The 15,000-nt window shown below is 51.7% G+C and overlaps 2 protein-coding genes and 1 long non-coding RNA gene across 8 annotated transcripts; 1 reads left to right on the forward strand and 2 right to left on the reverse strand.

Moving 5' to 3' along the window:
* The first annotated feature begins 11 nt into the window (after positions 1-11).
* On the forward strand, positions 12-4,125 carry LOC103102804 (uncharacterized). The gene is made up of 3 exons (XR_008916300.1): positions 12-1,153; positions 1,385-3,552; positions 3,993-4,125. It is a non-coding gene; the product is annotated as an uncharacterized LOC103102804 (long non-coding RNA).
* A 2,210-nt stretch (positions 4,126-6,335) lies between these two features.
* LENEP (lens epithelial protein) lies at positions 6,336-6,787 on the reverse strand. The gene is made up of 2 exons (XM_007482009.3): positions 6,501-6,787; positions 6,336-6,413 (listed from the first exon to the last, which is right to left on the reverse strand). Exon 1 carries the CDS (start codon positions 6,785-6,787, stop codon positions 6,563-6,565), a length of 225 nt encoding a protein of 74 aa, XP_007482071.1. The 3' UTR covers positions 6,336-6,413; positions 6,501-6,562.
* A 512-nt stretch (positions 6,788-7,299) lies between these two features.
* Positions 7,300-13,826, reverse strand: FLAD1 (flavin adenine dinucleotide synthetase 1). Of its 6 annotated transcripts, none has more exons than XM_007482012.2 (9): positions 13,464-13,826; positions 13,204-13,254; positions 12,723-12,868; positions 9,738-10,482; positions 9,089-9,236; positions 8,400-8,498; positions 8,099-8,288; positions 7,643-7,716; positions 7,300-7,546 (listed from the first exon to the last, which is right to left on the reverse strand). In XM_007482012.2, the coding sequence occupies exons 2-9, from the start codon at positions 13,223-13,225 to the stop codon at positions 7,411-7,413; spliced, it is 1,560 nt and encodes a 519-aa protein (XP_007482074.1). In that variant the 5' UTR covers positions 13,226-13,254; positions 13,464-13,826; the 3' UTR covers positions 7,300-7,410. The 6 variants fall into 6 exon arrangements, 5 of the variants coding, with proteins under 5 accessions (XP_007482074.1, XP_056672299.1, XP_007482073.1 ...); XM_056816321.1 differs by having other exon boundaries at positions 13,446-13,690; XM_007482011.2 differs by having other exon boundaries at positions 13,442-13,668.
* Between the last annotated feature and the right edge of the window lie 1,174 nt (positions 13,827-15,000).

The raw sequence follows: 15,000 nt of genomic DNA on the forward strand, positions 1-15,000 counted from the left end.
TCTGTCACTTCCTGGTTTTCCACCCCCCCTTAGGCCCCCCCTCCGCCCAATAAGGACATAAACTTCAACCCCTTAGTCCAGCCTGTCCCTTTAGGACGCTGCACTGTCCGTCCTTCTCTACTATTTCCCCTTCCAGGCTCTCCTTCCTTCCTCTTTTGCCTTCCTCTGCCCTTCTCTCCTCTTTTCTCTGCTTTGCTTCTCTCCTTCTTTTTCCCTTCACCTGCCGCGAGTACCTCTTCCCCTCTCCCTCCTCCAGCAGCTATCTCGCCCAGTCCACCTTAACCCAAACCCCACCCTCTACCCCCATCCAACCCGAGGGGGATGCCCCGCCCCCGCCCCTTAGCTCCACCGCCCAGCTCGTCTATTCGTTAGGATGTCCGTCAATCGAAATCTCAGTCCCGCCCCACACTTGGCCCTTGGGGAGAGGGGCGGGGCTTCTGGACTGGAATGGTACAGGGAGAAGGGGGGTTGGGGACCTTGTGTCTGCCGCGGCCTGGGCACCAGCCCCTCCCCCATCCCCCCAGTGTTCCCATCCCGTCCCAAAGGGCTCCCCAAAGAGTGGGACAGCAAGAGAGGGAGTGGCTTGTGAAGGAATTAATGGAAGAGGGGGAATTGATTGGGTGCAGAATCAGGGACCTAGTGTAGGGCGAGAGAAGGGTGGTAAACCAGAGCAGGGGAAATAATCAGGTCACAGCAGAAGCCCAGCAGAAGGAGGGAGGGGGGAGAGGGTGGAGTCACCCAAGGCCTGAGATCCTTGTCCTTTATCCTTCCCCCCCCCCCCCCATCCCTCCTGGACTGGAGGAAAGGGGTCTGGACTTGGAGACTTTGTTATATGTCCCTCCCACACGCGGGACGGTGCCCCACGGGGTGGGGACCTACGCCTAGGTTAAGCCTGAAGGCAGAATTCGGCCTCTGAGCTTCAGCCCTGTGCCCGGCTGCGGCCTTGGCACAGCCACTGGGGAGGGGCTGGGTTCATGAAAAGGGGCGGAGGAATGGGGATGGCACGTTGCTTCTTCTCCCCGCCCCTCCTCTTCAAGCTAGGGCGCCTTGAATTCCTTTCACCTTTCGATTATTGGGGAAACTGAGGCCACTAAGAAGGGATACCCTGGCCTGAACGCGACCCGGAGGTTACAGCTCTGAGGGAGGAATCTAGGTAGGGGCTAATGAGTTTATGGCAGGACAGCCACCTGAGTGAGGGAGGGCACTTTGTACTTCACCCTGTCCCCAGCCAAAGGGACTGGAGCGGACTGGGAGGCTCCGTTAGGAGCCTGGCGCCTACCGTTCCCTGAAATTCCCCTCCCAGCCCAGTCAAACTGGCCAGGTTCTTTTCCCATTTTCGCCAGGCCGAACCGGGTCAGACTTGCTCTCTCCCTTCCCCTTCTAGACTCGGGGGTTCCCCCCCCCCAAGCAGGTGGCTTCGCGGGACACTAGCTGAACCTGTTGGACCACAATGGGCGGCGACGCGGGGGCCCAGTCCCTCACCCGGGCTGACCTGGGATCCCCTGGCTGGGGGAGGGGCGGAGCTCGGGTCCGGGCCCCTCCCTCATCTACACTCCCTCCCCAGCCGGCCGTGACTCAGCCTCGGGGCCGCTGCCCTGCGCCCCAGCCAGGGGCGGAAAGTGTGAGGCGCCCCAGAGGGCCCAGGCCAAGGCAAACAGCCCCCCACCCCCAGACATTATCTCACTGGAGAATTAGGGGGGTGAGGTTCTGGGGCATTTAAGGGGTGTGTGTGTGTGTGTGTGTGTGTGTGTGTGTATGTGTATGTGTATGTGTGTGAAGGGGTGGGAAGACTTATTCGGGAGATCCGCTCCGGGTTTTCAATCTGTTCCCATTCGTTCTCCGCACCCCCCACCCCCCTTCCAGTCCCCCGGCCTCAGTCCCTCGGTCGATGGTCAGAGACTTTCTCCGGGTTTTCTTCCTGGCCTCGGCGGACAGAGTCCGGTTTGTAAGAGTTTGGAAGGAATTGGATCCAGGCCGGGGTTTCTTCCTTTCTTCCCTACCTCCTGGGACAGACTGGCCTGGGGAAGGGCCGGTGCCAGGCGAGAGGGGGCAGTGCCAGGGGCACATTCGAAATCAAGAAGAGGCTATGCCAGGGGTAGAGTTGAAAGGAATCAGTAGAGAGAGGGCACCCATTAGGCGGGAGGGAATTGGTAGGGAGAGCCAAAGACAAATTGGCATAAGAAATAACGATAATGTTAGGAATAATAACTATTATTTAGATAGCACTGAAATCTACAAAGCGCCTTACAAACATTTCATTTGAGCCTCACAACAACCCTGTGAGGTAGGCATTACGTGTATTAGTATTCCCATTTTACAGATGAAACAATTTCACTTTATTTGACTTGCCAAGGTCACACTACTAAGGGGCAGGAAAGGTTGCCACGACCTCCTAGGTTGTGAAGGAGGTCAGGTGCCAAACTGAAAGAGTCCGGCCTCTGCTAATAGTTCCCCCACAAAGCTGGGGTATGGGCTGGGGTGGCATCTTGGTACCTTAAGCAAATGCAAGGAATTTGGATTCTTTGTTTCCCTAAGAATCGAATTATTCCTGTTCTTTTACTTAGCCTAGGTGGATGGCGGAGGGAAGGCAGCCTAAAGCATCCTTTTCTGGCTATCTTAAACAAAACCGTTTCATTGGAAGTAAAGAAATGCAGACTTCTTGGCCCTGCTGTTCCCCTGACCCCACTCTGGAACACTGGCCCTCTTAGGCTACCTCCTGCCACCTTGGCCTGTCTGCCTGGCTTGGTCTGGGCTTGGGTGATGGGTGTGATGAGAGAGGCCTGCAGGTGCCTCCCGAGGGAAGTGGCAGAGAAACTCCCGACTCCCCAGGCTTGAGCTCAATCCTCCCCTCTCCCATTCCCCTTTCTACACCAAGACGGTAAACTACCCACTTGGCTAGGCGAACCACCTAGGGAGGGAGGAGAAGGTTGGGTGGGGCATTCGAGTAAGTAAACCGAAAATAAGGATATTTACCCAGAGAATGGAGTTGGCAGTGGGAGTTGGCACCTCATCTTCTGGTATGGAAGTAAAGATAGGAGAAGGGGTAGCCAGGAAGGCACATGGTTGGAGAGTAAACGCTCTGATAATTAGGGTGGGCAAAGGAGGAATTCTGTAGTCCTGAAGGTCTGGAGGAACTGCCTTTTGGGATAAGGGAGCCAACCACAACTCTAGCAGGGAAGCTGAGACCCCAAGTGAGTATACCTGCTGTGCCCACCTTCTAACTTCTGGCCCCCCACCGCTTCCACCGCTTCCCTCGAAGTTTCAGCCGCCCAGGAAACCACTGGGGGCGCCCAGACCGCAGCCCCCTCAGCCGCCGCCGCCCCTCCCCCTCCCCCCAGCGCTCCCACCGCGACCGCCCAACCCACCAACCCACCTGAAGAGGCCGCGGCTGCCTGGGGGGGCACCCTCCCCTTCCCTCAGTCTCTCCCCACTAGCATCTGCGGGCGGCTCTATTTATAACTCCGGTGCCTATTCCGGGCTTCGGGTGCAAAGCCGTCTACTCCAACGTTCTAATCTCCGCTGGGATCTTTGCGCCCCCCAGGGCCCAGGCAGGTAAATTTAAATTTAGCCCCAGGAAGCTCTGGGGAGCAAGTTTCCAAAACTACTAGGGGGGGGAGGGGGGCGGCAGGGAGGGAGAGGCAAGTGGTGCAAATACACCCGCCCCACTCCCTACCCCCACCGCTACCCCCCCCCCCACTGAACTGCAGGAGGCGCTGGTCCGGAGCGAGGAGACATCAGATCTAATTAGTAGTTTGGGGGTAGTTTAGATCCAGAGCCCGAGATTGGTAGAGTCGTAGATAGGAACTGAGACTGGAAGGAAGAAGGCATTGAGAGAGCCAGGGGGAAGGGCAGGGATCTGAGGGGTTGGTCAGGCCAGAGAGGAGAAGGGAATGGGAGAATTTGAGATGAGTGGGACCTGAGGTGGGGGACAACCACAGGGAAGGAGGACCTAGTCGGGGAAAGAGTGAGGGGGACTTTTTTTTTTTTTACAGAAAGGAAATGATTCAGATGCAACTGAGATGCAAATATAGGCAGAAAAAACAAACAAACAAACAAAAAACTGGTGCTGGTGGTCCACAGCTCTTTAGTGACCCCTTCCCGACTCACAATTAGGAAGACACTGGATACCAAGTGGATGGTTTCCTTTTATTGTTCTTTTATTAAAAAAAAAAAACTAATATCCAGTTTATTCTGCGGTAAATTAATACCTTTCTTACTACTAATCCAAGGGTCTGAATCCCCTCCATGGGACCCCCTACTGGAGCGGCTGTGAAGCCCAGGTTCGAGCTCCGTTTTTCCTCTTTCCAGGGCATTTGCAGGAGTCCCTTTCGGGCTGAGTTCTCGCCCCATGGTCCCCTGTCTCTCCACGTCTAGCTTCCGATCTCCGAGGTGGCTTCAGTTCTCCTTGAAGCCACTAGATGTCCGCGCTGCCTCGGAAAGCCCCCGGTGTCCCGGGGAAGCCCCTTTCGAGTCCCCAGGACCTCTGCTCAAAGAGCGCCCCGATATCTTTTTCCCTTTCCCCTTCAGCCACAGAGAGCATAAAATTTGGCACTGCCCATTGGGGCACTGGGTGGGAGAAACAAACAGCATTCTTCACTCCCGACACCCCCTCAATCAAAACACCCAAATAACTACTGTGCAGTGAATTATATTGTCACTCAAGGCTTTGAGCCTTCATTGTAACCAATGAGACTTGGCTTCATAAAGTAGCCAGCGGTCCCAGAGAACAGAATTCCCCAGCACTCCATGCATTTATGAAACAAATTACTAAAAAGCATCCCTCAGTGTTTCCAGGGTAGGCTCTAAGCTTGTCTACCCGGACCAGAATACCTATACGGACTTCTCCCCGGAGGCCCCAACCTAGGACAGCTCAGCCTGGAACTCTGGAAAAGGGAAAGGGATACACTCTCCAGGGGAAGTAGATGGAAGGTGCCTTGGGCTGTCTCAACACTCCCCAGGGACTGCCGCAGAACCAGATTCCAATGGGAAAATATTCAACAAAATAAAAATACAATAAAACATGGAGAACATTACATTTGGAGAAAGAGGTTAATATGTGGCCAGCCCATAAATATCTTTGAGTATGGATCAATGGCCCCAGTTTCTATTTGAGTCTGACATCATTAGCTTATACCAACCAGAACAGGAGGGGTAGAAGAAGGGGCACAGGGTTGCTTCGATCTCCTCTTTCCCCCCTGTAAGCTTGGGATCCTGGAGATGGCAGAGAGGCTGGTAGGGAAAAGAAAACCAGCCCACTTCTCTACTAAGCCCGTGACAGAGGCAGATTTTTATTGTTCTCGACACCAGATTCATCCAGAAAAAGAGAGGATCTTTTTGATGTGAATGCAATGAGAGGAGGAATGGAAGGGGGGGGGGGCACGCTACTGATTCCTAACCATATCCCTTCCAGCTGCCAGGTCTCACCCTCTGGAGTGTCTACCCTCCTCCCCCCAGCTCAAATTGCATATTGAATCCCTGTCACTGCCGCTTTTTCTGACTTTTTTTTTCCCCTCTCACAGACCACAGCTCTGCCCATCTCCACCCACCACTTCCCCAAAGTCTCCTTTGCCAAATATCCCTTTGCCCACTCCATTCCCCTGGCATAGGTTCCATTCTTACCCCTCTGTAGTCAGACCATCCCCCTCCCCCTTTGGGCAATACCCCAAATCCAGCTGGGTGGAGTGGGGTTGGTCATGGGTCGGGAGACAGGAAAGGGCCTGGTAGAGGCAGGAGGCCAGGGCCTGAGTCACAGGATAGGTTAGGGCAAAATGGGGGCCAGGCCCTTGAGAAGGGAAGGGGGTAGATTGGGTTGTGAAAGTTGCATCTCTCTTCATCATCCTGGTCTCATTTTCTACACCAAACCAAGAACTGGGACAAGAGAATGCTGTCCTTCTCCCTATATTTTAGCAGAGGATAATGGAATCCAAGGTCTTGAGGGAGAGGTAGTCTCTCCCTGGCATTTTTGCACAGGAGGGTGGTGTGTGCTATGTCTGAGATAGAGCAGCTTTTGAATATGGTAGCAATACTAGACAGGGAGGGGCCCTTAATACTAACCCATTGGTTCTCCCACCCTCACCCACCCCATTCCATTTTATCAAGGGTCACATTTCCTCAACAGATAAAAACCCTCCCAAAACAGACCAAAAGCCCCAAGCTGGCCCAAGACCAGCCATTTCCCTACCTCCTTGTTCCTATGGACTTCTACCTTGCCCTCCCTCTGTACCAGCTCACTGAGATCCTGCCTGTGCCAGGCACTGGCTCTGGTTGTCCAGAGAGGCCAGAAATCAAATGGCCCCAAGGTTGAAAGAGGCGGGAAGCCCACACAGCTCACGGTAGGCATTGCACTCCACTCATTTATTGATACCCTCCGGTAAGCACAGAGGACACAAGCAGGCTCGGAGATGGAGAAGGCACTAGAAGGAGAAAAGGGTAGGCTCAGAGGAAGGAATATTGCCAAGAAGGGTCAAGTCTTGTCCCTAATGGGACTCGATGTTGCCCACCTGAGAATACTGGATGTGGTGACAAAGATGAGGATGGGCAGGGAGAGTCCTGAATCCCTGGGCTAGTCTAGCAGCTCCTTAATACACCAGCAGCAGAGAAGGATATAAGCCGCCTCCTTCAGGAATCGCTGGAGTACCCCCCAGCTTGTGCCCATCTTGGTGACAGGTAGTCGGAACCCAGCATCACGAAGGGCCTGGCTGAGGGAGAAGGGCAAGGTCTGGGCCACAGGCACAGCCTTCGGTTGCATGGGGATGTTTCTCAGTGGGAGAAAAGGGGCTGGCTCCATTGGCTTTTATAAACATTCTCCTACCCTGGGACTGGGTGCCCTCATGACTAGCAGAGACAAAGCTCCTGGATGAGGCAAGGGGAGATTCTGGAACGGGGAATAATAGCCTGTCAGCCTGGGCTGGGTGGGAGTATCTGACCCCTTGTCCCTCCCCTCCCTGTGTAGGAGACCCTGGGCATCCTGCCAAACTACCCATTGGCCCAGCTCCCTCCGCCCTCTTCCCCAGGTCATATATCCTCACGTGGAACCCTGCTGATGTTGGCATCGAGAAGCATCAGAGTTAGCTCAAGCCTATCCAGCCTCTCCTTTTTCGCACTCCTCTGCCCCTGTCCCATTCCCATTTAACATCCCTCTCCCACCCCCAACTTCAATGCCAAGGATTTCTAGCCTGACCCTCTACTTCTGGGTTTCTGCCCAACCCCTGGGCCTTTGGGGCTGAAGCTTGGGGGGCTCCCAGTCACGTCTGTGGTAGCTTTGAGCACAAGAAAGGATGGAGTGGCAGAAGCTGTAGACACTGTAGCAGGCACCATTTATTGGTTAGCTCTGATGGCAGGGCTGCTGGGGTTGGGAGACAATCGGGGCAGCAGATGGGGACAGTCCCCAGCCTAACAGCAAGTCCAGAGTCAGGTTCGGGAGTTTCGCTCCTCATTCTCATTCTCCAGTTGGTAGGCTGGTCGATAGGCAGGGCAGCCCCCTGGGCCCTGGTACTTCAGGGCCACATTCTTCTTTGTATTCTCCTGGCTGCCAAGGGATGTGTAGCTGGAAACAGAGAAGGAAGACAACAGTAATTGTAAACACCTGACTCCTCATTTGAGCATCTCCTTATCTCCAACCTCTCCCCACACTGGCTCTTACCCCCAATCATACAGGATGCAGTAAGGAACAAACAGCTGACGGAGGAAATCCCAGATGTCTCTGTAAGTCCAGTCCTGGGGGATGACAGTCAGTTTACTGGACAGGTCCAGCTACGTTTGGGTCATCTGCCCCCTCCCCCGACCTTCCACTTTGGGGAGAATGGACAGACCCAAGCGTTTCTACTCACCCTATTCCCCATCTTGATCCCTAGAGGGAGGGGCTGTCTGCCTTCTGATGCTCTCCTATACTTTACAGGTGAAACCGAGCACCTCATCCTCAGCTCCCTCCCCCTATTTTTTAAAAAAGGATCGTAGACTGGTCCTAGTCTCTATCTGATCCCTCCTGAGTTTTCCCCAAACTCCATCTGTCCCATTCTACAGGAAAAAAGGATGGAGTCAGTGATGTCAGTGGGGCTTGGAAGGTGGCGGTATGAGTTGGGAATCCTCTCCCTCTCACCAGTAGTGGGTTGATGCGCATATACTGGGGCCAGTCTGGGTCTGTGGGACTGAGGGGAGAGAGGCTTCGGGATGAGGGATCCGTCCTTCTCGTGCCCATCAACACAGCCTCCAGATTGGGGTTCTGTACCCGAAGTTCACACAATGCCTGCTTCATGTCACCCTCAAACTGTAAGACCTGCAGCTTATACCTGGAGAGGGCCCCATAAACCACCTCTTGAACCCACAATCAAGCCACTCCCCAACCACTTAACTCCCATAACCCTCATCTCTCCCAAGCCCAAACTCCTGATCCCCAGTACCTCTTGGCTGTCTCCTTCAGAAATTGCTCCAGCTCTGGGAAGGGGGAGATGCCACGAATATAGAGGATGTGCAGCGGAACCTTGGACTCTGGGAATTTCCTTTGGGTAGGTGGTGAGAGGGGTCAGGACCCATGGGCTCTTCCGTTTATACAGAGAGCCCCTTAAAACATTATGCACTCTCTCCCCCCACCCCCTTCTGGAACATCTTCCTTACTCCTCTTTCTGTAGCTAAATCCTGCACACCCGCCCCCAAGGCCCGGCTTAAGGTTCCTTTACTCCAGGAAGCCACCCCTAGCCTTGTTTCTGCCAGCTCAAGTTAAACATTTATCTTCTATGGCACAGGATCCAACACTTGGTTATCGAATGTGTTTTTGCTCTTTAGTTGTCACTCGTTGTAATTGTGTCACAGCAACAAAACTATAAGCTATGTGAGGGCAGGGCTCATGTCCAATAAACCATATGCATCTTCCCTGGTGTCTAGCACAGTGCCCTACTTACACATCCTTGTTGAAATGACAGTGAACAGCCTCCCCCTCAACAATGACACACACCCATGATGGAGAAATGGGGTGAATGGACCCAGGAAGGAGGGATGGGGGAGTCACTGGTTGGTGGCAAGCAGCTGTCCTGGGGAGCATGCACCTCAGGGAGGGCCTGCCAGCTATTGCTCATTCCAGGGCTTGGGGTACCTCTGTACAGCAGCGTGGAAGAGGTGTAGGAGGGCAGTGCAGTCCTTTCCCCCGTTGAAGCCTACACATAGCTGGGCCAGGGTGTACCTCGAAAGGGCCTCCTCCACTGTCTTCAAGGCCCCTGTCACCTTCTCCCCCAGGGGAGTCCCTGCCAAGAATGTTGGGAGCACAGAGGAGACACATACACAAACCATCAGAGGGGATTGTGGGATGTTTTCACAGGAATTCCCCAGCCTCTCCACTGCTCAACACCTCTTCAATCTGGTCCCACCTCAGGGGCTAGGACTAAGTCAGTTGTCACTGGGCACTGTAGAATATATAGAATCTGAGAGCTGGAAGGAAACTCCAGAGGTCATCTCTAGTCCAGCTGTTTGCCTGTAAAGCATGAATTTCCTCTCGAGTTTCCCTGACAAGCAGTACAACTGCCCTTGGAGAAACCAGAGGCAGGATCCAAAAGCAGAGTGGAGGTCTCGCCACCCACCTGCTAGCACTGTTTGTATGGAAAGGAAAGTTACAGATAGCAAACCATAATTCTGGTCACAAGGTCTACTGGCTACCCTCCCCATTCCCAAGACAAAGCCAGCAGAGACCTGAGGTGGCCAAAGGAATGGGATGCTCACCCCACCTCCTCCAGCAGCCTTCTTCCTACCTGACTTGGCTAGCTTGTATACCGCCTCCCCAGCCTGCTCCACTGCATTGGATGTAAATGGCACTAGGGCTCCAGGGGGCAGGTGGGCTGTCAGGTAGGCCTGGGCTTCCTCCACTGCTTCCTTTTCATCTGAGTCCAGTGTCAGTTTAACTCGGTAGTAGTTGCTATTCCAGTCTGGATAGGAGCCAATGCCAAGTCGATGTCCAAAGTGGGTCTGTGCTTCTGTGAGGATGGAAGCAACTGCCGATTCTTCCTGTGCCAGGTATAACTCACAAAGGTGAAACTGCATCCCTTCATTCTTGAATAGCTCTGACAGCCCCCTGAGAACCCGCTGCTGCAGCTCTGGTATGCCCGGGAAGAGGTAGACATTTCGGACAGAAACCAGGGGGAATTGGAAGGGGTTTCCAGTCTTGGGGTCAGTGCCATAGTGGAGACGGGCAGTGGAAGGCACCCGAACCATCTTCTCTAGCCCAGTGACCCCCAGGGCTTTCACAGCTTTTTCCAACTCTGGGTGGGGCTCAAGTTTGTCCCCAAAAGCCTGGGCTACAGCCTCAAAGGTGATGTCGTCATGGGTGGGTCCAATGCCCCCAGAGGTGAGAACATGAGTGAATCGGGTGGAGAAGGAAGCCACTTCCTCTGCAATGGCCATCACCTCATCTGGTACCACAGCGATCCGGGACACCTGGACACCCATGGTTCGAAGGGTCCGGCACAAGAAAAAGGTGTTGGTGTCCTGAGTGTAACCCTGGGGGAAATGAAGGAGAATGTTGTTTTGTCAGGTTGAGAGAGGGTTCCTACTCCCACCTGGTAGAGAAGGAAGCCATTTCTTTTCTTTCTTTCTTAAACTTTACCTTCTGTCTTAGGATCAATACTATGTATTGGTTTCAAGGCAGAAGAGTGGCAAGGGCTAGGCAACAGGGGTAAGTGACTTACCCAGGGTTACACAGCTAGGGTGTGACTGAGGCCAGATTTGAACCCATTTTGAGCCAGCTTGCTGCCCCCCAAGAGACCCACTTTCTTGGAGATACCATAGAAGTGGGTAGGTGGGAGAAAGAGAGATCAATGAATAAGGCAAAACAGTAGATAATGGAAAATCATTTAGGTTTGAAATTTGGAATTAGCCACTTGTTGGGTTTAATAAATGCCATGCTTAGCCCTCTACTCTTCTCTCTAAGCATTCTACTTTAGGCTTCTCCCATAGCTTCAACTATCAACTCCATGCAGATGAATAGCCAGTCTTTATCTCCAGCACAAACTGGTCTCTTTGGGCTCCAGACCCGTATCTTCAACTGACCTTGGACATCTCCCCTTGGATGAAAGAGCCCTCCAGCTCTTTAAGCTCCAGGTCCAAAATAAAGTTATATTTCTTCTAGAATCTGTCCTTCATGGCTTTTCTATTTCAGAATGACACGTAACTTTTTCTTTCCCTTCTTTCTCACCTCTAATCAGTTGACAAGTCCTGTCAATTCTATTAGGATTTGCCCTAAATCTCCAAGTTTCTGAGTGGCAGAGCTGACATGTGAACCCAATTAGTCCAGTGTTCTTCCATTCTTACTGTGGACATCCTGGGTCAGGTCCATTTTTCCCCCCTCTGGTCTGGACTATTACCACAGTCCATCTTGTCTTCTTCCTTCTCCACTAGGCTCTCTCTTCAATTGTCTTATACAGGACACTTGGACCAATTAATCCTCCTAAAATACTGCTTTGATTATCATCCTGGTCAAAATCTGCCACTGCCTTCCTATTTCAGGCTGACTACAGTCCAAATTGCTCATACTAGCATTCAGTGATCTGGCTACCTTTCTGCACTCTACCCACCTACACACGTACCCTGTATTCTGGCCAAATCAGACTATTTACAGCTTATTGAACTTGACTTGTGCTCTCTTATCTTCAATCCAATGGTCAGGTTGTTCCCTTCACCTAGAACATTTTCCCCACCATTTCTGCCTCCAACCTGCAAGGCTCAGCTCAAAAGCCTCCTCCATGCAGTTTCGCTTAATCACCTGGAAGTGATCTCTCTTCCTCTTTGGAGCTCAAAACCACACTGTGTCACCTAGAGCAAGTGACACAGGCTTGTCCTTTAGCTATTTTAAACCAATCGAATTCCTCCTTTACTTTTTATCTTTGTGTTCCCCAATTAATAATAATAACAGTAGCTAGCATTTATATACCATCTCCTATGTGCCTGGCATTGCTTGAAGCACTTTTTACGAAATATTTCATTTGATCCTCACAACAACCCTAGGAAGTAGATGCTATTATTATCCCTATTTTACAGTTGAGGAAACTGAAGCCAAGATGTTCAGTGATTTGCCCAGGTTCTCACAGCTAATGTCTGAGGCCACATTTGACTTTAGGTCTTCCACTGTACCACCGAATTGCCATAAAAACATAAACTCCTTGACAAATTTTTATTAGTCTCCCCAGCACTTAGCATAATGCCTGGCCCCTATAATTGCTTAAAGAATGCATCTGCCAGCCTTTCCTTAAGGAAAGTGAACAGATTTTGCATTCCCCATGTGATCTAGTCTACAATCCTAGGTATGAAGTTGGTGCTCAATAAATGTTTGTTGAATAAATGAATATGTAACATACCTTCCCTCCCCCCACCCCCCATTCCTCAGGGAGTTTTACAGACACCAGGGGAAAAAAAAACACAGCTGAGCAAGAATATGGAGGGAGTTAAGTAACCAGTTTGGCAGAGGGATCAGTCACGTTGTAAAGGAGGTGTGTGGCTGTGGGAGGTCTGTGTCATGGAACCTTTGAGTTTGGACTAGGTGGCACTTAGGAGAAGTTCACTCCCTCTTTCCCAGTTGGACCAACCTGAGCAGTTCTCCCCCTCCATTCAAATCAATAAGCCAGCCTACAGGGAAAGGAGAAGGACAAGGGAAGGGTTGCCTAGGGTCCAGGTCCAGGTGCTTTCATGCCTCTGCCTGTTGGGGCATGCACAAATCACGTGGGGGCCCCTTTGCCCACACACACCTTGAGGATTTCATCTCCAATGATGATGATGCCAGCAGTCACATTTTTTCTGGTGGTGGCCATGGTCCAGCTTCGATTTTGCAGTAGCCTCCAGTAGCCACCCTGGCCCCAGGACAGGACTCGGAAACATGAGGGTCCCGCCAGCTCTGCAGAAAATCAAGAGCTATTGCTCAAGAGAGACTAGGGTGGGGAGAGTAAAGGAAAATGTGCGTAGGTGATGGGAACCTTAACTTGGGGGTCAGAGAATCATGGGATATCTGCCCTGGAGAAGACTTTAAGGTTTATCTAATACAACCCCATCATTTTACAGATGAGGAAACTGAGGTTCAGAGGGGAAGTGACTGCTCAGTACCACCCAGCACACTGCGGGCAGAAATCTGGCCTGGAAGCAAAGTGAAGAGGGAGCTCTGGGTAGTCAAAGACAGTATTGAATCGAGGTCTAATAACTAGGTTTCGAGTCTCAGCTTTGCTACTTACTCACTGTGTGACCTTGGATAAATCATTTAACTCTCTGGAACTCCGTTTTCCCCATCTGTAAAATAAAGGGGGGACAGGGTTGGACTAGACAAGCTCCAAGGTCTACATTTGCTTCCGCCGAGCTTGGATCGTCTGTTGGACGGCAGTACGAGGCTCCTTTCTCCACATCCCACGGACCCTCATCAGAGCCTCCAGCACTCTAACTGCTGCCCCTTTAAACATCGCCTTTGCGGATTGGGTACCTGCCTCTTTAATCGCCCGCACCTTGGGCCCCGCACGCGGAGACGATCCCTCTCCTTCTCCAAGCCCGATAACGCACTTTTCCAAACTGGGCCCCCAACCCCGCTCCAGCCGCGCTCCAGATCTCCAATCCTCCAGCCGGGATTTCACGGCTCTGACCTGCCCTTTTACCCTGTCGCGAGTTGTTTCCTACAACTCCCTCTCGATTGTTCCAATTAGGCTTCCGTACCCAGCGGTCCTCCCCAGCCACACACCCGCTCTACGCCTATTGGCCTTCGTTTTCTCCGTCCCGCCCACCCCCCTAAGCTTCGTTGGTGCCGGAGACAGTCCCTCGCAGATCCCGGGAGAGGTTCTGGGTTGTTGTTGGTGAGGAACTCGTGGCCATCACGCCCGGAAGTGCTGTGACGTGGGGTGGGGCACTAAGTCCTTTCACTCTGGGCGAGATTTCAAAGACTGTGGACCCCGGGGAACCCTTAGCCCAAGCCCACCGTGGCCAAAAGACAGTCCGCCGACTGAGGCATCGGTTTCACCCACAGTAGTCCCAGGGTGAAGGTGCAGTGGGCAAATAGTGGGTTGGTGGGTGAGACGGAATTTTGATTAGACACCAACAGCTTCCCTTGGGATGTCATACGAAGCAAGTGAGGGCACAGCATTTTTCTGTAGATGCAGGGGTCCTGCTAGTTCACTACATCGCTTCTTAAAGACTTTTCTTGGGGAGAGGGAGGAAATTCAGCCCAGGGCACCTTGTCAAAACACGAATTGAAAGTATTTCTTAAACAAAGATACTGTTAGAACACTCCCGTGCCACACCCAGCTATGTATGCCCGGGAACTTTACCGGCAGTTTATAAAGTACCTGGTTCACTTCTCTTGCCTTTTATTTTAGATAGTCCACTTACATATGACGAAGGCCTCTTCTCTAGCCTAGATTTTTTCAACGTCTGAGTGCTTGCTTATGAGGAACTATGCTTAAGCAACACAAATAAGTGTAGTTTACAGCTTAAAGATAACAACCACTTGATCCATCAGAATTTCAACTTGAGGGAAATTGTTGGAGGTCTACTCTAAAGTTAATAGAGCCAGACAACTGGAAACAGTGAAATAGAGTACTAGACTTGGATTCAGGTAAACAAGTTGGGCTTAACTTGCAGGTGACACGAGATAAATCACTTAACCTACAAGCATCATTTTCCAAATTATTGTAAATCTTGGAACTACTATGGAAATGAAATTAGTTGTTTCAACTGTTAAAAATCCCCAACTTTGACAGGATAGTTATGAGGAAGCAGTCTCATTAAAAAACCAGTAATAGCATGAAAGTATGACTTTAGCCATGAAAAACAAAGGTTGGGTTACATCCAATAGTCAAAAGCCTTACATCTAGGAACTTCTAAGCAGGACAATTTCATGAATCTCCACCTCAAGAGGGGTGTCCTTGGAAACCAAGATCATCATATAGGATGTCTGGATTGTCTTTGAAGAAATTTCTACCAATTCCATAGCTGTTTCCTATAGCTGTCCATTGTGTTATATGTCCTCAATGGAAAACTGAACAAGATATC

The sequence above is a fragment of the Monodelphis domestica genome, chromosome 2 (genome assembly GCF_027887165.1).
Source record: "Monodelphis domestica isolate mMonDom1 chromosome 2, mMonDom1.pri, whole genome shotgun sequence".
Taxonomy (NCBI): Eukaryota; Metazoa; Chordata; class Mammalia; order Didelphimorphia; family Didelphidae; genus Monodelphis; species Monodelphis domestica.

Excerpts from the sequence above, each read along its gene's own strand:
- FLAD1 (XM_007482012.2), bottom strand. The coding sequence starts at position 13,225 with ATGATTTATCCAAGGTCACACA. Across the intron at positions 8,499-9,088 it reads TTCCACGCTGCTGTACAGAG|GAAATTCCCAGAGTCCAAGG; the intron begins GTACCCCAAGCC and ends ACCTACCCAAAG. Across the intron at positions 7,547-7,642 it reads TGCATCCTGTATGATTGGGG|CTACACATCCCTTGGCAGCC; the intron begins GTAAGAGCCAGT and ends CTCTGTTTCCAG.
- LENEP (XM_007482009.3), bottom strand. The coding sequence starts at position 6,787 with ATGGAGCCAGCCCCTTTTCTCCCACTGAGAAACATCCCCATGCAACCG.